The 24,954-nt window shown below is 47.7% G+C and overlaps 1 protein-coding gene across 2 annotated transcripts in view; it reads right to left on the bottom strand.

Annotated features, from left to right (window-relative positions):
* LOC145713984 (cAMP-dependent protein kinase catalytic subunit PRKX) overlaps positions 1-24,954 on the bottom strand; it is a 68,538-nt gene that overhangs the window by 4,057 nt on the left and 39,527 nt on the right. For both annotated transcript variants that reach the window (XM_081792933.1, XM_081792932.1), the window contains exons 3-7: positions 20,898-21,161; positions 13,948-14,067; positions 8,400-8,495; positions 5,854-5,911; positions 409-486 (exon numbers count right to left, since the gene is read on the bottom strand). In XM_081792933.1, the coding sequence (XP_081649059.1) occupies positions 409-486; positions 5,854-5,911; positions 8,400-8,495; positions 13,948-14,067; positions 20,898-21,161 (616 nt within the window). The remainder of the gene's footprint in view (positions 1-408; positions 487-5,853; positions 5,912-8,399; positions 8,496-13,947; positions 14,068-20,897; positions 21,162-24,954) is intronic.

Genomic DNA, 24,954 nt, shown 5'->3' with positions numbered 1-24,954 from the left:
TCTCTCCCTCTCTCTCGGAAATAAACAAACATTAAAAACATAAGTAATTACTTAACTTTATTTATTATTATTATTTATTTTCATTTTATTTAATTATTTATAATTATATATATTTTTATATATGCATATAAATGTATATATTCAGTTCAAAGAATGATCTAGAGAATATTCCTCATCTAATCTACTGCCAGGGGTCTCAACCCATTACCTCCAGGTGTCTCTTTATCGCTAAGACTTAACACCGAACTGGGATGTTGTTGGATTAACGATTTGAGATGCTCTGCTCTGTTACACAAATTAAACAAGGTGTCAGCCATAAACAAACGAGTCACAGGGTCACTCTGTGCCCCTTGTTGACGACAAGTAAAAGACGCCAAGCTGAGACCCACCCGCTTACGTATGTTGTACCTTCAGTTTCCTTTGTGGGACCGCCTCCCAATCCACAGTTCGGAACCACCGGTGTCTTTTCACGTCCTCCGCTCCGTTCTTCAGAAGAAACAGGCACCATCAGCAGACAGAATTTTGACAGGACAGGAAAGAAAATATTCCAGAGAAGGTCTACTGTACTTAGGTTAGCGCGTGCGGGCACACACATGCACGCACACACAAAGTTTGCTGTTTTGAGTAACTGTCCCTGGACCATACGCTATGAGGGGGACACCCGTCAATGAAGCCCTTTGTGTTTTGTTCACTTTCCTTCATAGCAGAAACCTCTGGACCACACATGAACGTGTGATGCCAGCTCAGGCTCCCGAGATAAAAGAGAGACACACAGAGTCATTTCTGAATCTGTCACCTGTGTTCATCTTGGTGATTTTCTTTGGTATTTAGTATCTTCATCATACAGACATAGGAACCAAGGTTCACTGAAGGATGTAATTGGCTCGGTATTGGGAAGCTATTAAGTCACATGACTAGGACTCAAACCCACGATGTCCAACTTCAGAGATCTTGAACAGCCACCCACTCAGCAGTACCTTTCAATTAGAGTCTTAGTGTGTTTGTGGACTAGTAATGGTATGCTAACGCCTGTGTGTTTCTCAAGTGTGATCCGATGGCCACGTTGCAGACACCGACGGCAGCATGGCCTCTGAAAACCCCTCCCAAGTGTCCGGCCTTCGACCCTCCCTTTATTCTCCCTTTTTATGGTCCTCGGAGCAACTTTTTTAATCGATTAAATGTTAGAAACTGCGGAGAGAGAAATACACGAATTCTGTGACATGGGAAGAAGCCAGTGGATCTGGATGTAACATTTCGTTTGTGAAATGTTTTACAGTACAGAGCTCATATTTTTAACCTTTTCAATTTTTCATCCTCAAACAGCAAAGCTCTCAATTACTGTATCTACAAAAGGAAAGACATGGTGATGTGAATTGTTTCCACTTTTTTCCTAATCGTATTATTTTGACAACCATTCCTCTTTCCCTATTGGGAAAAAAATACTCTCCCTTCCCTTCTAAGTCAAACAGCAAATACCTGTTGAGTGTTACTGTGAGTGATATGGAGAGAAGGCAAGTAAGATTGGAAGTTTACTCTCAAGTAAGTGAAACTCTACTATGGGTGGTGACGGATTATACTATATAGATAGAGATAGGTAAAGAGGTAGGTAGTTAGATAGGATGGATAGATAGATAGATAGATATGATGATGGATAGATGATATAGATGACAGGTGATGGATAGATAGGTGGTAATAGATATGATGGATGCATACACAGATAATGGATAAATAGATGATGGATGGATGGATGGATGGATGGATAGATGGATGATACATCAATAGATTATTGATTGATAGATGATGGATGGATGGACGCATGGATGGATGGATGGATGGATAGACAGATGGAAGGATAGATGATGGATAGATAAATAGATGACTGATTGATAGACGATGGATGGATGGATGGATGGATGGACAGATAATAGACTGATAGATAGATAGATATACAGGGTGGATAGATGGATAGGTGGATGACAAATAGGCAGACAGGGAGACAGGTAGAACACAAGGAAGAAAGAGTGCACATAAAGGGCATTAACAGGAGAAAACCAGCAAGGTGGGCAGTGAACACAGAGAAGGGTGTGTGGAGGGGTGATTAGCCCACCACGGCTGGCCTGAGGCCGCACCATGAAGATCAGTGCACCCTAAGCTGAGCTGGGGAGGAACCAGGAGGCCGGTGAACGCCAAGCTAAGGCCCTTGGGCTCTACACTGGGAACACACGTCCTTTTCCATAGACAAATGAGTGCGTGGATGGAGAAAGCCTACAATGGGCACACGTGCAGCGGGAAGCTACAACCACCACCCCGGAAGGCAGGGACACACACCCTGACAAGGACAACGACACCGCGCAGAATGGAGAGACGGGCAGCCTGGCGAAAGCACACACGTCCATCTACACGCAACCTGCGCTAGACCGCTTGCTACTCAGGAACATATTTTCATTTTGATGAGGCAGTCTCTGTAGCCTCTTGCAGCCAGTGTCCACGTGGCGAAACCCCACCCAGACCGTAAGTCCTAGCTTGGAGGTCTGTGTGTGCCTTTTCCAGATTCCCTAGGTCGGAACATCCCAGGAGGCCTGGCGTGGTCACTGAGCTCCTCCCGTCACGTTCTACCGATGGGGCATCTGCGTCGTCCTTGAAGTCGTGGCCAAGGACCCTGCTCCTCGCTGCATGTTTGTGGCATTACCGCGGCAGTTGTCCACTCGTAAGAAGAGGACACGTCCAGACCACACTCCTGGACGGAGGGGCTCAGATGAAAGCCCGGAGCACCCATGGCCTAGCTCTGTGCCTCCTTCTCTGCAAACCCAAACTGCTCCAGGCGGGCCGGCTCACCTCCCCAGGGGCCAAGGTACCTAGACAAGCGCAGCAGGCCAGCCTCCTCTATCTCTATTTGGATGCGGCGCACCAGGGACACGAGTGACAAACGCATCGTACGTTTTAACCGTCACCAGAGCTGTGTTTGATTGGAAGTCAACACACAGAAGCAGGTCCCGAAGACTTTCTGGGACACACAACACGCCGCCCCTACGTTTTTAGCGAGATGTCCACGTGAAAGAATTATCTTTGCTCCTTACAGGAAACAAACACAAATATCATGTCCTTATGAGGCACGCCTGAAACCAACACAATGTTATGTCAATTACACCTCACATGGGAGGAGCCTCCTTGAAAACACAAACACAGGCAATATTCCGTCCTCCCCCCCGCCTCCAAAACGCATGTGACAGACCAAAGTGATGACATGAAATTATAGGAACTGAAAGGAACAGAGAAAATCCAATTTATCTTTGTGGGTTTGGGGGTCTTTAGTTGGGTGGGGGAAATCTTCCCCAAACCCCATAATCCTGGGCTAATCCTGACAGGAACATGTGACAAATCCCAATAGAGCTGAATTCTACAAAATAACTGGTAAGTCTTCAAACTCTCAAGATCCTCAGAAACACAGAAAGCCTGAGAAGGTGCCACGGTCAAGAAAAACCAAAGGAGGGGTGCCCGGGTGGCTCAGTCGGTTGGGCAACTGACTTCAGCTCCCATCACGATCTCACGGTTCGTGGGTTCGAGCCCCGCATTGGGCTCTGGGCTGACAGTTCGGAGCCTGGAGCCCGTTTCGGATTCTGTGTCTCCCTCTCTCTCTGCCCCTCCCCCACCAATGCTCTGTTTCTCTCTCTCAAAAATAAATAAACATTAAAAAAAAAAAAAAAAGACAGAAAAAAACCAAAGGAGACACGATGACGAAATGCAGTATGGGACACCGATGTGACTCCTGAACACAAAGAAGACATTGGGGGAAACTGAACAACATCGAACAGAGTTGGACTTTAGCCAGTCATGTCAGACATGGCGCGCTGGAGTAGGATGTTCGGAATGAGGGAAACTGGGTGTGAGTATTCGGGAGCTCTCTGTACTATCTTTTTAGTTTTTCTCCACATCCCAAACTCTTCTGAAACAGCAACATTTATTTTTAAAACATCAGGTTGAGGAACGGTAGGGAGAGCTTCTGATCCTGGAGGGTTCCCCTCACTACTACTCCGTGGCTGTGGCACCCGACTACCACGTGCAGTGGCCGGGTTCGTGGTTGTTCAAGTTAGAGTCCTAGGCGCTAGCCTCTCATGGATGACACCCCTCACAAGCCCATCACACCATTTCTGATCGGGCAACGTAAAGGAATCACATGGCAAGCAATTCGAGCAAGGCATGGTCTTGGAGCTTAGCTGTGAATCCATCAGGCAATTTTCATACGACTTGTCATAAAACGGCGGGAAGATCGAACGGAGAACTAATCTGTTTCGTGGCTGTGTTCCCTGCACCAGTAACATCCCATAAATTAACATCGAAGACCCTCCTTGGAGACGGGGACATAGGAGCCAGTGTCCGTGAATGATGTGAAGGACAAATGAGACCACTGTTATGGGTTGAATTGTGCCCTACACAAAAGGGATACATCGAAGTCCCAGCCCTGGTACCTGTCAGTGTAAGTGTGTGGAAATAGGGTCTTTGCAGATGTAAACAAGTTAAGACGAGGTCATCAGGGTGGCCCGAAATCCAGTGACAGGTGTCCTTATAAGAGACAGAAGAGGAGAGACACGGACACAGAGGAAAAGCCAAGTGAAGGCAGAGGCAGAGATGGGAGGGGCGTGGCCAGAAGCCCAGGGACGCCTGGAGCCCCAGAAGCTGGAAGAGGCAGGAAGGACCCTTCCTTGGAGCCTCAGGAGGGCGCCCAGCCCTGCTCTGCCCGGATCTGAGTGGTCCTGCCCCGCCTGGATCTCAAACTTCTGGTCCTTTGTTGCAGCAGGCACAGTGACACAAATACACCCACATACACAGAGCGTCCCGAGAGCTCGCTGGAGACCGAGCCTCACACACGGGTCTGTGTCCTCCAAGATTAGAGCAGACAAGGCCAATGCACTGGCCCAAGTTTAAGCTCCTCCGTGGACGTCCAGAACTAGAAATAGCTAAAAAGATGTTCACGGACTCTCTTAGGCTCGGAGATCCCATAACACAACCACAACACGCATAGAAGATACCATACCCTTTATGCAACAATCCCTTAAATATATTACCCTCCACATGAAAAGCGTGTGGAAATCATACACGATGTCCACCTCAAATGATTAATTCGCACGCAAATGTGCAAACCCATGTTTATCTCGCCATTCACAACAGCCCAAAGGTGCAAACAACCCAAATGTCCATCAACAGGCGAATAGGGAAACACAACGGGGTCCATCCATGACCAGGGTATGACTCAGTCATAAAACGGAATAAAGCACCTGCTACCCCACGGATGGGCCCTGAGAACATGATGCTCAGGGAGAGAAGCCAGACACAAAAGGTCACTGATGGTGTGATTCATTTACAGGAAAGCCCAGAATGGGGGAATCCACAGAGACAAAAGTAGATTAGTGGTTACTCAGGGCAAGAGGGACAGAAGGATAGCGTAACGACAGCAGAAGGGTATGTGGTTTCTTTCTGAGATGAAGGAAATTTCTTTAACATTGACTGTGGTGACGGCTGCATAATGCTGTAGAAGTATTAAAAGCTACCGGACTGTCCACTTTCAATCGGTTGGTCATACATTATGTGACTTGTAGGTCAGTAACGCTATTCGAAAAGCAGAAACAAACCAGCAAAATACCGAGAGCTGCGAGATCACGGTTGAGTCATTTCCTCGTTGGGAGAGAAATGGGATGGGGTGTAGACCCAGCCGGACGGGGCACACCCAGACACCCAGATTTGAAATCTGTCCAATCATCAAACACCAATACCATGCCTTTGTTTCCATACATAGGGACGTGTGGTGAGAAGTGACAGGGGCAAAGAGTGGTGATACGTATGGAAACAAACACTGACCTTCATGTTTCCGAGCCGTCTCGTTCTGTCAACGACCAGCAGTTTCTTAATGAGGTCCCTATTGGGGGGAAAGAGACAGAAAGTATACACATCTTGATATGGAACCGGGCAAGCACAGGATGGCCACAGCCACATCGTCGGCATTTGGAGAGAGGATCAACTTTCCTTTGGCCTCAACCTTTTCTAGCCCTTGTTTCTTAACCGATTATCAGTTTCTAAGTAACGTATGCAAAGCTGGGTGGGCTACACAGAGATCACAGGGCTGAGGAAACGTGGATGAAATCATTGTGCAGGCTGCTGGTGAGAATGCAAACTGGTGCGGCCGCTCTGGAAAGCAGAATGGAGGTTCCTCAAAAAACTAAAAATAGAACGACCCTACGACCCAGCAATTGCACTACTAGGCATTTATCCAAGGGATACAGGCGTGCTGTTTTGAAGGGACACATGTCCCCAGTGTTTACAGCAGCACTATTGACAATAGCCAGAGTATGGAAAGAGCCCAAATGTCCATCGATGGATGAATGGATAAAGAAGATGTGGGGGGCGCCTGGGTGGCTCAGTCTGTTGAGCGTCCGACTTCGGCTCAGGTCGTGATCTCACCACTCGTGAGTTCGAGCCCCGCGTCGGGCTCTGTGCTGACAGCTCGGAGCCTGAAGCCTGCTTCGGATTCGGTACCTCCCTTTCTCTCTGCCCCAACCCACTCGCATTCTGTCTCTCTCTCTCAAAAATAAATAAACATTAAAAAAATTAAAAAAAAAAAAGATGTGGTGTACACACACACACACACACACACACACACACACACACTGGAGTATTACTCGGCCATCAAAAAGAATGAAATCTTGCCATTTGCCACTACATGGATGGAACTGGAGGGAATTATGCTAAGCAAAATTAGTCAGAGAAAGACAAGTATCATAAGATTTCACTTACATGTGGAATTTGAGAAACTCAACAGATGAACATGGGGAAGGGAAGGAAAATTAAGATAAAAAGAGAGAGGGAGGCAAACCATAAGAGACTCTTAAATACAGAGAACAAACTGAGGGCTGCTGGAGGGGAGGTAGGTGGGGGATGGGCTAAATGGATGATGGGCCTTAAGGAGGACACTTACTGGGGCGAGCACTGAGTGTCGTCAAGTGATGAATCGCCAAATTCTATTCCTGAAATCACTATTACGCTATGTTAACTAGCTTGGATTTAAATTATGAAAAAAAGTAAAGAAAACATTAAAAACATTAAAAAAAATCGTTGTGCAGAAAATGAGCCTTTTAATATAACATGCAAAACAATAGATATCGAAACCCCCCAGGCCAATCGAAAGACCCACAGCCCAGATTCAAAAACTCCATGATGCAGCTTTCAGTGACTAAGCTTTCCTGATGTGCCTTATGTCCCGGGCTCAGGAGCACATAGCCAGACTCACACCGCGCCCCGGGCTCCATGACCAGCTGGGAAGGCTGAGATCCCAAGACCCGTGGTGATCTATGTAACGGTCCAGGGTCCCAGGGTCCCAGGGTCCCTGGTTGGACCATGGGACGGAAATTCTATACAATATTTTTCATTTCTTTCGAGAGAAAAGAAACCTTTTTGCGTGCTGTATCTGTCCTGGCATCTCAGTGTCTTAGTATTCACGGCACAGGGTGTCCCCCTTCTGGATGGTTATTTTTAAATGGAACCTCCTCTTCTTGCTAGTCTTTTAAAGCCTGCCTGGAGGGGCGCCTGGGAGGCTCAGTTGATTGAGCGTCCGACTTCGGCTCAGGTCACGATCTCACGGTTCATGGGTTCGAGCCCCATGTCGGGCTCTGTGCTGACAGCTCGGAGCCTGGAACCTCCTTCGGATTCCGTGTCTCTCCCTCTCTCTGCCCTTCCCCTGCTCACGCTCTGTCTGTCTCTGTCTCTCAAAAATAAATAAACGTGAAAAATAAATTTAAAAAGAAATCATTCTTGTGTTTTTAAAAACTTAGTTTTCCGCACCCCCCTGCCACAGATTTCATGAAATGCATTCCCAAAGTTACTAACACTGAACCCACAGAAAAGTTCTTGCAGCAGATGTTCATCAGTCTAAATTTCAGCGTGAAAGAAAGAATTTAGGAAGGAAAATAATTGAAGCCGGAGAAAAAAAGAAACGTTGCTAAAGCCAGCCATGTTTCTGCCAACCGTAAAACTAGCTAAAGGAGGAGGCGGGGGGGGGGGGGGGGGGGCGGACAGGGAGGGGGGACCCTTCTCGTCAAATACCCGAAGGGCTCTCTTAGTAAATGCAATTAACAAATGCCTTCACTGGCTACTTGTAAATGTCATTTCTTTCAAAAGGCATAAAATCTGGCCAAGAGTCGTGAAAAGGGGAAGCATCATTATACGAAAATAATGACAATGTTTTCCCTTCCAGGGGAAAAGAGAATGACCCAAAGAGTTCTGTCACGACACATTCACAATGCAAGATGCTATCCTGCTGGGCAGATGCCGTGTCTGGGAAATCTGATGTCCTTTCTAAATCAACACGCCCCCACCACCCCCACCATGAGGAGGGAAAACGGTTTACTTACTTTACACTGAAATCCAAATGTCTGGGGAAATCTATTTTGCCCGCGAGAATTTTTTGATAAATGCCAAATGGGTTGTCATCAAAAAACGGAGGAAACCTGTAAGAAAAATAAACATCTATTTTTAGCAGAGAGCAAGCACGGAAAAAATCCTGCTTCCTAACGATTTCCACTCAACACACATACAGGGCACAATTTGTTGCACATGGACTCCTTTCTTGCACGCTGGGGACGCCGGAATCTTGGGACACACGGAGCACGGCTGGTTCCAGGAGGAAAAGAATGCAGCAGAGGAATGGCCAGCGTAGACAAGGCAATGACCATTAGAGCACGTGATCGACTGTGGGGGTCGGTCTCTGGCATTAAAAATGTCACCCCATCACAGGGTGCCTGGGTGGCTCAGTTGGTTGAGCGTCTGTCTGACTGCGGCTCAGGTCACGAGCTCATGGTTCGTGGGTTCGAGCCCCACGTCGGGCTCTGTGCTGAAAGCTCGGAGCCTGGAGCCTGGTTCGGATTCTGTGTCTCCCTCTCTCTCTGGCCCTCCCCTGCTCACACTCTATCTCTCTGTCTCTCTCTCAAAAATAAACATAAAAAACCTTCTTTAATTTATAAAAAGGGAAAGCAACATATGTATCTTCTCTAATATCTTGAAATAGAAAAAAAATCTGAAACAAGTAAGAAATATAGTTAAAACCGCAAGGAGGAAAAAAAATCCAAGAAAATCCAGAAGTGAATCAAGAAATAAATCCCAGATCCCTACCTACATGCCCCGAGGCACAGACTGTACTTTGGATATGGGCTCATAGTTCCTTCCCAAGGGTAATACCCTCAACTCAAAAGTATAACTGTTAATTGGATTCTTTAGAAGTGGAACTTCTAATTAAGTGAAACAAGCAGTGAAAATAACTTATAAAATGCAACTTGCAAATGGTATCCTGATGGAAGATGGCAACTTTCAATACTCCAAATTAATTTCTGACATTAAAAAAAAAAACAACAGAGAGGTGCCTGGGTGGCTCAGTTGGTTGAGCGTCCAACTTTGGCTCAAGTCATGATCTCGCGGTTCGTGGGTTCGAGCCCCGCGTCAGGCCCTGTGCTGACAGCTCAGAGCCTGGAGCCTGATTCTGATTCTGTGTCTCCCTCTCTCTATCCCTCCCTCACTCACGGTTTCTCTGTCTCTCTCTCTCTCTCGGTCAAAAATAAACATTTAAAAAAAAACCAAAAAATTGAAAAAAAATAAAAACAAATGACAGAAAACAAAAGAGTACAGTTGTTTTTATTTTTTTCAATTTTTTTCACCTTCTTACCCTGCCAATCTGTGAATAGGAGCTTATTTGGAGACTCTTTGAAAATGTGGGTAAGTGAAGGATATGAGATGAGCCGATCCTGATTGAGGATGGCCCTGAATCCAATGGCAGATGTCCTTGTAAGAGACAAAAGAGACACACAGACACAGAGGAGAAGCCGCGTGAAGGGGGAGGCAGAGACGGGAGGGACACGGCCACGAGCCCAGGGACGCCTGGAGCTCCAGAAGCTGGAAGAGGCAGGAAGGACCGTCCCCTGGAGCCTGCTGGATCTCAGCAGCCCTGCCCATGCCTGGATCTCAACCTTCGGGTCTCCAGAACAGAAAAACGATAAATTCCTATCCCAAGCCACCATGGTTTTAGCCATCTGTCTTGCCAGCTACTGATACACAGAATAGACCCATTACCTCTGCACGTATATTACAGAGAAGTGGAAAATGGAAAAAACAAAGAACAGAACAGAACGTACAAAGAAAGGAAATTAATGGGCACGTTGAGGGAGAGGAGGCAGGTGAGAAGGAGACGTGGAAAACGCTGCATAAAGGTGAACGTGTGGCTGTGGGTGATGCAGGCATGAAATCGCGTTTTTTTCTGAAGTGACGTTCCAGATCCATAAACAGAGACTCAGCGTCGTGCAGACAAGCGCCGTGTCTCGGAGCGGCCGGTGATTAGGGTTTGGTGACTCCAACTCTTCCAACCACGGTTGCTTCCAGAGTTACGAGCTGCCTCGTACTGCGAACCCGGCCAGACCAGGCTCGGGAGGAAAGGTCTACACGCACGCAGATTCTCAGCCGGTCCTCACCATCCGACTACGCCTATCAAGTTAACAGCTCCCGAGTCAACCTTCCCTCATCTGCCAGATGCTTTGTGTAACCAGGGTTGGGAGAGTCGTCGTCGTCCATTCTTGGGTGGCGAGCCCATCTGAGGACACCGGGCCGTATGATTTCATCGGGGAAACGCGCTCGTCCGACACCAGGAGAAAATGTGTCATACGTACCTAACGACCGTTACGGACGGCGTGAAACAAAGTGTTCTCAGGAAGCAGGCATTACAGGACCGCGTCACCGGGAAGCTATGTCAGCAGGAGTTTAACAAGCGGAAAAAGAAGATCATCGCTGCATGATGTCTTTTCCAGATCCGACCCAGCCACCTACACCTTCCAGTAGAATGGATCGTCCAGAAAGAGGCACCACATCGTGCCGTCACGTTCCCCATCACCCTCTTAGAAAACCACACGGGGGGCGAGCCTGGGGGACATGGGTTCGAGGGAAGAGTTTGTCAAGAAGAAAGAACTTTTCTGCAGAGAAAACAGAAAGGGCAGGTGCGACCCGTTCACCATTCTTTTCGCTGCTTTTCCTCAAAGACCTGGGACTTGCGTAGAAAACGTAAAACGTGCATCCTGTAGAAAAAGGGGCAAAGACAACGAGCTGGGCTGTGCGAGGGGGTGAGGGGCCGAGTGTAGGGTAAGAAAGAGTCTGAGGGGCACTCGGTGAAGCCGGCTGGCCACGATTCTCAATATGGGGTCCCAGGGAACCCTAGGGTTCCTGAAGCGTCTTTGAGGAGTTTTGCGATGGCCTTTTTTTTCTAACGGCAGAGCTGAATGTGGATACGTTTTTGTTTTTGTTTTCCCCATCCAACTCCAGCAATGGTGGCCTCGTTGGTGTGTGTGGGGGACAACTCCAGCTCCTGCCAGGGAAATGTCCCCTGGCCAACACAGGGAGCAGCTGGAGGGGGCAAGGAGGAAATTCAGAACGGGTCCAGGTGAGGGCAGAGTCTCGTACAACTGCAGGAGCCAAAGAATGCCCAGGAGGGATCAGCCAGGCTTGCGGCATAGACAGTCATCACTGTCAAGAAATCCCTCCAGGGGCGCCTGGGGGGCTCAGTGGCTTCAGCGTCCGACTTCGGCTCAGGTCATGATCTCACGGTTTGTGAGTTCGAGCCCCGCGTGGGGCTCTGTGCTGACAGCTCAGAGCCTGGAGCCTGCTTCCGATTCTATGTCTCCCCTCTCTCTCTGCCCCTCCCCTGTTCATGCTCTGTCTCTCTCTGTCTCTCAAAATTAAATAAGCAAAATAAATAAATAAATAAATAAATAAATAAATAAATAAATATTTAAAAAAAAAGAAAAGTAAAAGAAATCCCTCCAGAAAACCCAGACTCACTCCAACTGGAGATGTGTAAAACAGAAATACGTTAGTGTAAACGCACAGGTACCTGCACTATTTTCTATTCTACTCCTAATATTATATTAGAAATATATTAGAAATCAATGATATTCCATTAAAAAAAGAAACATTCCATTTTCTAATATTCTAATACAGTGTTTTCTAATATTTGAATGGATTATATATATCCTAATAGTATTTTAATCATCCCAATAATTATTTACATAATTATCCTAATATATTCATTCGAATATGCCCTATTATAATCTAATTTTATTTTATTCTATTTAATTCCAATAGTTTCCTTATAGTCTAACAATATGTTCCAAAACTGTACTTACTAACAATATTTCCCATTATTATATTCTGTAAGTAGAATGTATCCTAACAGAACGTACCTAGTAATACAAAGAAAACCTTGCTCATAACCTCATCTATTAAAGCCCTGGACGCCAAGGTTCATTTATTGTTAAGCAATGGTGACCTCTAGCGGTCAATAATATGAAGGAAGGGATATATGCTGCAGGCCGTCTGAGGGGAATCTGATGAATTTGGACGTATAAATATTCACAACCGTCTTATCTTCTTGATGGATGAACCCTGTGTGTGATTCATATTAACCTTCTGGTCTGCCTGGCACTTCACAGGCTGGGTGTCTATTAAGAAATTTGTTTCTGTGTGATTTGCTAAAGACATCTGAGCGAAGAGTTAATGGAAAATACAGAAGACCAGATAGATGACAGATAGGTGATGGGTAATGGATGGATGCATGGGTGGATGGATGGACGGAGAGATGGGAGAGATAGATGAATAGATAGATACATACACAGATGATAGACAGGTAAACAGACAGATGGACAGAAAGATCGGATAGATACAGAGACAGGTAGGTAGGTAGATAGATAGGCAGAAAGACAGATAGGTAGGCAGATAGACACGTTGATAGATGATAGATACAGAGATAGATAAATATAGATGGAGAGCTGGATAGATGGATGGATGGATAGACAGACAGGTAGGTATATAGAGACAAGTGGATTAGATACACAAACAGATAGGATAGATACACAGAATGCATAGACAGACTGGTAGAGAGGTGATCATAGACGACAGACACATGATAGCTAAAACATGATAAATATATAGGTAAACAGTTGCTAAATACTGAGATAATCAATAGACACACAAAGAAATTCAGGCTTTCACAGATTCCATGCTGGCCACACCCTCCGTGCAGAAATACACCCGTTTCCATCATTTTTTTTCAAACCGAAGGGGAAGGTTTCCAGGCAAAAATCTCTGGTCTTGCCCTACAGGGATATCAGGTGTGGAATGGGGTCCAGGTTTGGCCGAGTGTCTGCTGACCTCCCCAGCAGGAAACAAGGAAGCTAAAGACAGAGGACAAAGGACAGGGAGCGAGGCCCGCACATCCAGGAGCCCCCCGCCAGTCTCCTGGCACCTGACACACCAGACGCCCGTCGTCCGCACCATCAGAGAAGAGCTCTTCCTCCATGGGACCAGGAGGAGTCCCCACGTCCACACTTGCTAAGCATGGGATGCTTGCTTTATGCTTCTGGTAAAAGAGCATCCTAAGCCAGACAGGAGTTTTTCACCATGACGATGCCTTGATAACATGTGAAACACCTCTGGCATCCGGACGACGGGACAGGGTGACTTTGCAAACCTCACGCAAAGCGACCATGGGCACGCTCTCTGCTTACTGGCTCGCTGCTCCTTCATAACGTCCTGAACTCCATGCGGATTTATTTACTTTCATCCGAAACGTGCTGTAATTGCTTAGCTCTGTCCACTGCTCCAAAAGGGTCCAAGCGGAAGATTGAATATTATATTCACGGGAGGCAGGAACACTTAGACACAGGGTAGAGGTCCCAACGGCCGGTGCTTGTGGTGGGCGCTTTTGCTCTTACGAAAGCGCACTTACCTGTGGGTCCCCGTGGTCATGGTGGCACCGACTGGGAAACTGGCACAGGTATTTGCCAGCGGAAAGTATGGTTCTAGAAGCAGGAAAGGGAGGTACCCCGTCAGCAAGTGGACTTCCTTTTTCTCCATGGGAGCCCTACTCACCCCGAATGCATCTCAAATATCAGGATGCCAAGCGCCCACCAGTCCACAGCTCTCCCGTGGCCCTTGCTCTGGATGACTTCGGGGGCCAGGTACTCGGGCGTGCCACAAAGCGTCCACGTCCTGGGGACAGAGAACAGCACGCACAGAAGAGTTAGCTGGGGTCGGCGAATGCGTGCGTCTCAGGAGGACCTCGCGTGACAATGGCTTCGGCCATCACAGCCATGTCCCTCCCCATCCCGCAGACACACAGCGCTGGACAGAGATACTGGCATTGTGAACCAGGATTGGTTCCCTTACCAACACTCATCTATCCCGATACAAGCAAAAATACATGCTCGGTTTGACCACCACCCGCCGTTGGCTGTCGCTTCACCATTATTACTCGAAACGCAAAAAAGCCACAGTACTGGTTTTCCTAGGAAATGATACGGAAAACAAATGCAAGAATTTGTTCATAACTTCCTGTCTTGGGGGTCCCATCAAGAGCCCCCAGCAACAAAGTACTTCTGTCCTCGGGGAGGAAGTGCTGCGAACTTTCCACCTGTTCCCGAAAAGATCTGACGCGTTTTCAAGGTGTCTGTGGGTTCAAGGTCATGTTAGTCTCTCCAGTGGCTTCTAGAAATCCTGAGGTTAAGGGACCCTGGGATATTTGGGGTTGAAATGGAGCAAGGGGGGGGCTTTGGGAAGGATTTTCTCCACAGAGGAGGTGAGACTTGCCAAAAATGTAGCTTCTAGCCCCGCGCAGAGGACCGTGGGCTAAAAGTGAGGGAACCGCAGAATGTCATCATCCGAGGCCCCCCGGTCACGGTGCTTTGTTACGGCAGCCGTGGGAAAGGCACGCACTCCCCAAGCCGGCCACTCACACGCAGAACCTTCCTTCTGAAGCACATGCGGGCTGGACCCGCACGTTCTACGGGACACGGTGTGTCGTCTAAGGGAACATAAGCCAACTGAAGGCAGGGAACAGAAAACCTCTGAAAACCCAAGTTTGGAGGTCCAGAAGATGGTCATACTGACTCCCACGTGGTCTCGCTGGATGGCTGACGACCCCTCGCCCACTAAGACTCTGACACGTGAGACCCTGAGCCCATCTCCAGAACACCTCTGCCCACCTTGCCAACTTACGGGCTCCCAAGGCTGCCTGAAGCCAGCTGGCAATCGGGCTCTGAGCTCCTAAATGCACAGGTGGCCGCATTATATATACATTAGGTACAGCGTCTCCACTTCCACTTGGAAAGGGGAGTATCTTTCTGGCTCTGTCCTAGCGTAAGGGGCACAGAGGGAATTTCTAAGTGGCCTGGGGTAGGCAGATGCCTCTCTAGAGGAAGAGCCTCCGGCAAAAGCGTCTGGTGCTTCTTGGCTGCACAGAGAGGCGTAAATTGCAACAGAGAGCTTCGGACCTCAGTAAGTAGGTAAAGACAGACAGACAGCCCTGGATGTTACGCAGACACCACCGGTGCAGGCTGTGAATTGTCTATGCACCTGGTCTCGTGTCTCTCAGCTCACTCGGCTCTTGGAGAGAAGGCAAGGGGACACCCGAGGTTCTCCGTTTGTGCACGGCTATCACTTCCACTGCCGTGGGCGCGTTAACGGAAGAAAAACACGACTCTGCAAAGCGCACCTCGAATCGCTCGTCATGACACCTGTATGGAGGTGAACGGTCTCCCCCCAAAAGTCCTAAACCCCAGAGCCTGTGGATGTGATCTTATTTGGAAATAGGATCTTGCTGATGGAATCAAGTTAAGACGAGGTAATATTGGATGAAGATAGACTAACTCAGTAACTGGTGTCCTTATAAGGAGGGGGACAGACACAAGACATCTCTTTCTACCATGTGAGGACACGGTGAGGAGGCAGCCATCAATCCTATCATACTAGGATCTCATTCTCCTGACCTCATTTAACCTCAAGTACCTCCTAAAAGCAGTATATCCAAACGCAGTCACTTCAGGGGGTTAAAGTTTCAATATATGAATTCTGGAGAGACACAATTCAGTCCACAGTAATGGTGGTGATGGAGATGGTTGTGATGGTGATGACGGTGATGATGATGGTGAGGATATTGATGATGATGGTGATGGTGATGATGACTGTCATAGTGATGATGGTCATGGTGGTGATGGTCATGGCAGTGATGGTCGTGGTGGTGATCTCGGCGATCATGGTGATCATAGTGATGATGATGGTCATGGTGATGATGATGGTCAAGGTGATGATGACAGTCATAGTGATGATGGTCAGGGTGATGATGATGGTCATAGTGATGACGGTCAAGGTGATGATGATGGTCAAGGTGATGATGATGATGGTCACAGTGATGATGGTCAAGGTGATGACGATGGTCAAGGTGATGATGACGGTCATAGTGATGATGGTCATGGTGATGATGATGATGGTCACAGTGATGATGACGGTCATAGTGATGATGGTCAAGGTGATGATGATGATGGTCAAGGTGATGATGATGATGGTCACAGTGATGATGGTCAAGGTGATGATGATGGTCAAGGTGATGATGACAGTCATAGTGATGATGGTCAAGGTGATAATGATGATGGTCACAGTGATGATGGTCAAGGTGATGATGATGGTCATGGTGATGATGACAGTCATAGTGATGATGGTCATGGTGGTGATCTCGGCAATCATGGTGGTCATGATGGTCAAGGTGGTGACGATGGTCACAGTGATGATGGTCAAGGTGATGATGATGGTGGTCCTAGTGATGGCGGTCATGGTGGTGATGGTGATGGTGGTGATCTTGGTGATCATGGTGGTCATGATGGTCAAGGTGATGATGATAATGGTGGTGATGGTGATGAAGGTGATGACAATGGATGGTCATAGTGGTAATGATGGTGATGCTGATGGCAGGGATGATAAAGTCAAAAGCAACATATGTATGCTCAGTGCTTACTATGTGCCTGGAACTGTCCTAAGTATGTACTTTCCAATTAGCAGATCCATCCATTCTTACCAACAATCCTAAGGAGTAGGAATAATTTTCACTTCACCGATGAGCAAAGCAGTGGATGGCAAATATCCTCAGGGCATTGGGGTGCCTGGGAGGTTCAGTCGGTTGAGCGTGGGACTTCGGCTCAGGTCATGATCTCACAGCTCATGGGTTCAAGCCCTGCATCGGGCTCTGTGCTGACAGCTCGGAGCCTGAAGCCTGCTTCGGATTCTGTGTCTCCCTCTCCCTCTGCCCCTCACCTGCTCTCTATCTCTCTCTCTCAAAAATAAACATCAAAAAAAATGTGATAAAGTATTGATGTTATTTTTTTAAATCATTCTCCATTAGAGATAGCATGGTGAGTAATTACTTTAAAATGTACCAAACAGTGGCGCCTGGGTGGCTCAGTCAGTTGAGCGTCTGACTCTTGGTTTTGGCTCAGATCAGGATCTCACCGTTCATGAGATCAAGCCCCAAGTCAAGCTCTGTGCTGACAGAGCAGAGCCTGCTTGGGATTCTCTCTCTCCTTCTCTCTACTCCTCCCCCACTTGCTCTGTCTGTCTCAAAATAAATAAACTTAAAAAAAAGTTTGAAAAAATAAAAAATAAATAATGTAAGAAACAAAAATGTGGGAGAGGTAAAAACTCAAATCAGGTTGAGCACTGGGTGCTGTATGGAAACCAATTTGACAATAAATTTCATAATAAAAAAAATAAATAAATAAAGCCAAAAAAAAAAAAAACCCTCAAATCAGGTGGCAAAGGTTTGATGCCCACTGAATCTGGGTGAGAGGCATACAGGATTCAAGGTCAACAATTTTCTCCCCTCTGGTGGGTGTTTGAGAACGTTAAGGAACTATTGTTAAAGACTGGGAACAATGTTACTTATTACTAGCAAGATGTCAGGCACAAAAATCCAAAGGATGGCACTCAATGAAACATGTGAATTTTAAAAACTACAGAGGCGCCTGGGTAGCTCAGTCGGTTAGGCATCCGACTTCGGCTCAGGTCGTGATCTCGCGGTTCATGAGTTCGAGCTCCGCATCGGGCTCTGTGCTGACACCTCAGAGCCTGGAGCCTGCTTCAGGCTCTGTCTCCCTCTCTCTCTGCCCCTCCCTCACTCACTCTCTCTCTCAATGTCTCTCAAAAATAAACACAAAAAAAATTTTTTTAAACTACAACAGAATAACTGAAGTAAATGCGTCAGTATTTTCTTTTGATCACTTCAGAAAATGAAAAATAATTCTAGCGTGCCCCTTCATCTGCTAGGAAAGCTACGTGCAGAATAGAAAGTGTGTGATAAATAGTTTCACGCAACAATAAGAAACACCAGTGTAAAAAGAACTCACTCTAAGAAAATAAGAGTTCTGTAAAATTAAGACACAGGAGGGAAAAAATACACCTGCTATTGAGAACCGAGGGAAAGCTTAAAAAATTAAGTCACTACGAAAGAAGCAGGTGGACTACCGAATTACGTGCTCAACCACACTGCACGCGATGTTATTAAAAAGACAGGAGAAACACACTTTTCCACATTATGTGTTCAAAACCATTCTTGCAGGAGCACCTGGGTGGCTCAGTCGGTTAAGCGTCCGACTTCGGCTCAGGCCGTAATCTCGCGGCTCGTGGGTTCTAGCCCCGCATCGGGCTCTGCGCTGACAGCTCGGAGCCTGGAGCCTGCTTCAGATTCTGTGTCTCCCTCTCTCTCTGGGTCTCTTACACTCACACTCTGTCTCTCTCTCTCTCAAAAATAAATAAAAACATTAAAAAAATTTTAATAAAAAACAAAAAACATTACTGCAGATGAGTCTGTGGTTGGTTCCACGTCTTCTGGGCTGATCCCTGTGGACGTTTCCTTCCACCTTTATGCAAAAATCAGGTCTGTTGTCGAATCCTGAACCAGAAGAGAGGACGTGACTATGTGCCCACGGGCACCACGGGTCCAGAGCTGGCCCAGAAGGGAGAGACTTCACCAAGCAAATCAAGAACAATTAGGAAGAAGGGGGGGTCGGGGGGAGTGTTTTTGTGGTCTACACAGCCCATGCCTGGAAAATGAAGTTGTTTGTAAAAGCAATAGATCGAGATGGTAATGAGGCCTTCTTTCCCCGAACTCAACGTCTTAAGTAAATTAACTGCGTGATGTTATCTACACCACCACCGTCATCCATTTAGTCTTAAATGGACACGATGGGGTAACTGCAGAGGAACACCGCTCGCCAAACTTAGAAGCAAGCGAATGCGTGAAACATTTTAAGGCGGGATGGTTGGAATCAGACTTCCAAATAAAAGGACTTAAAGAAAACAAAAAGCGGAGAAGGGGGTGTAAGGACTTTCTACGACGTGATGCCAACGGGGGACGGCCCCAATATTCTAAACCAGCTACGATGTGTTAATAGGGTCTCCGTTCACAGGGGTATGGAAGACCAGTTTGCTTTTATGGGCCTTATTCTTACAAAGGGAATACGGGAAATTCCACAGGGGATAATCAGATGGAAGTTAACCGCATCACAACGTGCAAAACTGCTTCCGACCAAAATCAACGTTCTCATAAATGCAGACGTGTCCATAACATGAGGAATAGAATTATCACCTTAGCCATCCCCACGTCACCAAGAAATGGAAAAATATGGGGAGATTTTTCTTTTCTTTCTTTCTTTTCTTTTTTTTTTAAGATTTTATTTGTAAGTAATCTCTACACCCAACATGGGGTTCAAACTCACAACCCTGAGATCATGACCTGGAATGACTATGGAATTGAAATTTTAATCCACTTTTAATGAATTTAAACTTAAAACTTGTTTAATGTTTATTCATTTTTGAGAGAGACAGTGCGAGCCGGGGAGGGGGTAGACAGAGAGGGAGACACAGAATCCAAAGCAGGCTCCAGGCTCTGAGCTGTCAGCACAGAGCCCGACGCGGGGCTTGAACTCACGAACTGCAAGATCATGACCTGAGCCGAAGTCAGACGCCCTTACACTTAAATTTAAAACCCAATACTCACTACAGTTGCTGAGAAAGTTTCCAGTATTTTTGGAAAGCCTGGCCATGTGCGTCTATCTTCCCAACTGTAAATTTTATGGGTTAAAGCACAGAGTAAGTGTTTCTGATGAAAATGTAGTACCCTGAGACGCACCAAAAATTCACGTAAACGCGCCCAACTGTTTGCAGGGGTTATGTGTTGGAATAATCATATTTGAGATGCAGTGGGTTACGTATGCTATCTTATTAAAATTTTACTTTTTAAAACAAGGCTTCTTGGGGCACCTGGGTGACTCAGTATGTGGGGCTTGTCGGGGTCTAAAGGTTTGGTTTTGGATAGAATTTTAGATTCTGAGTCCAAAGAGGCAAGCAAGGCGGAAGGATATAGAGACGGGTGTGGAAAATTTTCTTTCACGCTGTGTAGACACTCCCATCACATCGCACATCAGTTTTGTAGGTTTTTTTGTTTCTTTTGTTTTCAGGTTATTTGGATGAAATATTTTTGATGAAATATCTGATGAGGTATTTTTGATGAAATATGCTACGAATGCACCGGGCTTAAATGCATGGGATTTACGGTACTGTCTGCCCTGAATTGTATCTATAAAGGCTGAATTACTCCTCACGGAGAGAGAATATGGTCTCTGTGATTCGCGGCACCTAAAGACCCGTGGAAATCAACACACACGGGCATTACAGGTGCATTACCCTCCCTTAAGCTAAAGGCTGGACGTTTATACGTTGTATATTCTATAATCGTACACACTAGGTCCGAACATGTCCTCAGCTAAATGGAGCACGGCAGATCATGGGGCGAAGCGCACCCAAAAAAAGGCATCGTATGCCCAACTGCGTAAGATTTCACCTTATAGAATTATTGTTTGCTCCTGGAACTCAACTCAGCCCCATCCAGCATCTGTGCTCTTACTCTCACGGTCGCTCAAAAATCATAAGCATTCAAGAAAATCCGGACGCGGCACCGGGCGAGTGGGCTGAAATGGGTGAAAACGGTCACTTACTTGTCTACCAGTTTCTTGGCGAACCCAAAGTCGGTGAGCTTGATGTGGCCATCCCTGTCCAGCAGTATGTTTTCCGGCTTCAAGTCCCTGTAGACGATCTCCTTTGAGTGCAGGTACTCAATGGCGCAGACGATCTCCGCGGAGTAGAACAGCCCGGTGCTGCTGGAGAAGCGGCCTCGCTTCCGCAGGTAGCTGAAAAGCTCGCCGCCGGGCACGAACTCCATGAGCATGTACAGGAAGCGCTCATCGTGGCACGTCCAGAACCTGCGGGACGGCACATGGGAGTCAGAGCCGCGCCAGGGACACACAGACGTTAGGGCGCGGGCGTGAACGGACAGTAAGATGCCATATGGACAGGAGCGCGGGGCGGGCTCAGTCGGTTAAGGATCTAGCTCTTCATTTCGGCTCAACTCACGATCTCATGGTTCATGGGTTTGACCCCTGCATCAGGCTCTGCACTGGCAGTAAACAGCCTGTTTCAGATTCTTTCTCTCTCTCTCTCTTGCTCTCTGCCCCTTCCCCACTCTCTCTCTGTAAATAAATAAATAAACCTAAAAAAAAGAAAGATGCTGTATAGTTATTGAGATATTCATATACGGGAACAGATGCTTGAATATGCGTATGTAGATGTAATCTGCTACCATGTTTTTTGTTTGTTTGTTTTTTGCTGTTTATTTTACTTCTGAGACACAGAGCGCGCGCACGGGGGAGGGACAGAGGCAGAGGGATACACAGAATCCGAAGCGGGTTCTGTGCTAAGCGGAGAGTCCAATGAGGGGCTCGGACTCACAAACTGTGAGATCATGACCTGAGCTGAAGTCAGCCAGTTCACCAACTGAGCCCCAAGAGCATGTTGTGATAACAAAGTGTCCCCCAGGCTGAATTCTGTCACCCAAAATTATATGCAGAAGCCCTATGCCCAGGACCTCAAAATGTGATCGTATTAGGGGATAAGGTCCTTAAAGAGGAGATTAAGGTAAAATGAGCTCACCAGGGTGGGCTCTGATCCCACAGGACTGGGGACCCTTGTAACAGGTGACAGGAGGAAGCAGCCTCATGACCAAACGAGAAAAAGTGCAATTATGCACCGAGAACCCCCCCTGCTTGGAGAAGCGGGCTCAGGGCGTCCACCTCCAGCAGAGGGTCCTGCCTGCTGGGACAGGCCGTGCCAACAAGATAAAGACGAAGCCACACGCGGGGGGACAGCTCGCCAGGACCGGAAAGATGCACTCAAGAGAAAATCATAAAGGAAGAAGCGTGCACAGGGGTCGGGAGAGGAGGTCACGCAGAGAAACACAAACCTGAGGCAGAAGGGAGGAAACCTTCCCCATCCCGGAAAGGGGAAGCCCTGCTGTGCCGAAGGGAAGCATTTAAAACACATGTTTAGGGGCGCCCGGGGGGGCTCAGTCGTTTAAGCGTCCGATTTTAGCTCAGGTCACGTGATCTCGTGACCTTGTGAGTTCGAGCCCCGCGTCGGGCTCTGTGCTGACAGCTCGGAGCCTGGAGCCTGTTTCGGATTGTGTCTCCCCCTCTCTCTGCCCGTCCCCTGCTCATTGTCTGTCTCTCTCAACAATAAACGAACGTTAGAAAAATAAGAAATGAAATCAAAATTAAAACACATGTTCCTTTTGCCGACCACTGACGGGTACACATGCTACCAAGCCACGGTCGTATACACAAAAGGCGTCCGTGAAATGCGTGTGCAAACGCACAGCGTCTTCGGGGTGAGGATGCCTTTCGGGACGGCACCTGTTCGCTCGCGGCCTCTGCACGGATGCCGTGTTCTCTCCAAGCCGGTACAGGGAGTGCGGACGTGAGGACATGCAGGAAGTCCCTGTTTCACTTATTGAGAGCCGAGCCCGGGTCTCCTGCTTCCCCTTCTTGCTTCCTGCTGCCGGAAGGGCCCATGATGTGCGGGATTGAGGCGTGAAGGCATATGGGGAGCACGAACGGTGTTGGCAGGGGCGGGGGTCCTGTTCTGCTGCTCTTCAGACTTTCTGGAGAAATCTTTTTGCAGTGACACAGATTGACCAGACGGCCACGTTCTCTCTAGCATTGAAAGTCCAGAGGAGTATTTCCTTGCAGCCACACGCCCTTGACTTCTTTTTTTTCATTTTTTTTTTTTAAGGATTATTTATTATTGAGAGACAGAGAGACACAGAGCATGAGCAGGGGAGAGGCAGAGAGATGGAGAGACCCAGAATCTGAAACAGGATCCAGGCTCCGAGCTGTCAGCACAGAGCCCGACGCGGGGCTCGAGACCGTGACCCCAGCCGACGTCGGACCCTTAACCGACTGGGCCACCGACTGACTTCTTGATTAGTACAGCAAGAACATTCCTTCCGGGGAGGCTTCACTACCAAGGCTCGGTGTCACAAATGCATATGGCAGGCACACTCTGCTGTCGTGGGGATCCAACAATGAATCCACCGTTCTGGTGAGCAAATATGGTCTGGGCTCCAGATAGCACCTGGGTGGTACACGTGTAGAATGAAAGCTGTATGTAAGCCCCTGACGTTCTGGATTTCTCTGGAACAGGACGGGTGGTAAATTTGGCTAGAACCCATGGGAAAAAGCATGGTGTTCCGGAGTTTGGGCATGGCGCTCAGCCCTTGAAAAGACCCCAAGTGGCCAAAACTACGCAGGTCACGGCACTAGCGTGTTCTACAGCTGTGAATTTGGTTGAAAAGCTGAAAAAATACGCAGAACCCTACCTTCCCACCTCGCAAATGCGTAAGTACGTGCGTGCGTGTGCACGCACGCGCACACAGTCTCTTCACCAATTAGGATGCACCCATTCTGTGGATATATCCTATTGTCGCTCCTACGGATTCACAGCCAGGATCAAAATACACGCAGATGGTTTCTCAGCTCTAGAGAACAATGCACCGCCATGTTTTCATGCAACCTGATTTCACCCTTCAAAGGCACAGGAGAGAATTCACAATGGGGGAGATTAGAACAGGGCCAAGAGACAGCCAGTGGTAAGGAATGAAAGGGAGCTTTGGGGATTAATCAGCCAAGTGGAAGGTGCATAGATCCAAGGACTGTATGGGTGGAGACCAGGAGATCCAGGCAGAAGGAGTGGGTCAACGAGAGCAGTCTGTCACCTGCGTTCCAGCTGAACTGCAATTTGGGGCACGAGTGGGTTGAGATATAGATATATCTGGGCAAAGATAGGACTTAGTGTCTACCCTTCTGCTCCCAATTTCAACACGCATCGCTGTTCTTTCCCCCACACCATGAAGCGATTCTGGGACACCAACCCGGCACCCTACAATTCAACTCAATTCCGACACGGTCGACCTGGAGACCACAGAGATCCCGCAGGAGAAGGGCGCAGTCCTACAACAATGGCCCAACAGACACTTCAGACGCCAATTCCAAGTCCGGCTTGTCACCTGTGCTTGTGACTGACCCGCTAGAGACGAGAGGTTCCCAAGACCCCTCCTTGGGTTCCATTAATCTGCTAGAGCGGTTCACAGAGCTCAGGGGAAACACATAACGAGGTAAATCACCGGCTTCAGATAAAGAGACAGAAGCCAGGAATGGCCGAGATGGAAGAGAAGCGGGGGGTCAAGGTGTGGGGAACCGTCCGTGCTCTCTCCAGGTGAGCAGTCTCCTCCAAATCTCCCCAAGTTCGCCAACCAACTTGGAAACTCCCAAGCCCCGTCTTTCTGGGATTTCATAGAGGCTTCATCCAGTAGGCGAGGTTGATGAAATCATTGGCCTTTGGGGAGTAACGCAAACTCCAGCCCCTCTCCCCTCCCCGGAGATGTGGGGTGGGTCTGAGCAGCCCAAGCCTCCAATTACAGGATTAGTTTCCCCGGCAACCAGCCCTCTGCCCAGGGTGGGGGGAGGGAGGTTCTCCAAAAGTCACCTCATTCACATAACAAAAGCCACCTTTGTCACTCTGCTCACTTAGGAAATTCCAAGGGTTTTAGGGCCTCGGTGCCAGGGACAAAGAGCAAACATCTATTTCTTGCCAAAAATCCCAACATCACAGGGACAAATGTCACACACTAACGACTGAGTGGGGCGCAGGACAGTGGTGTGT

This window comes from Panthera onca, chromosome X, assembly GCF_046562875.1.
Source record: "Panthera onca isolate mPanOnc1 chromosome X, mPanOnc1 haplotype 2, whole genome shotgun sequence".
Taxonomy (NCBI): domain Eukaryota; kingdom Metazoa; phylum Chordata; class Mammalia; order Carnivora; family Felidae; genus Panthera; species Panthera onca.
Note: the sequence above shows the minus strand (reverse complement) of the source record. Positions and strands in the feature narration are given on the sequence as shown.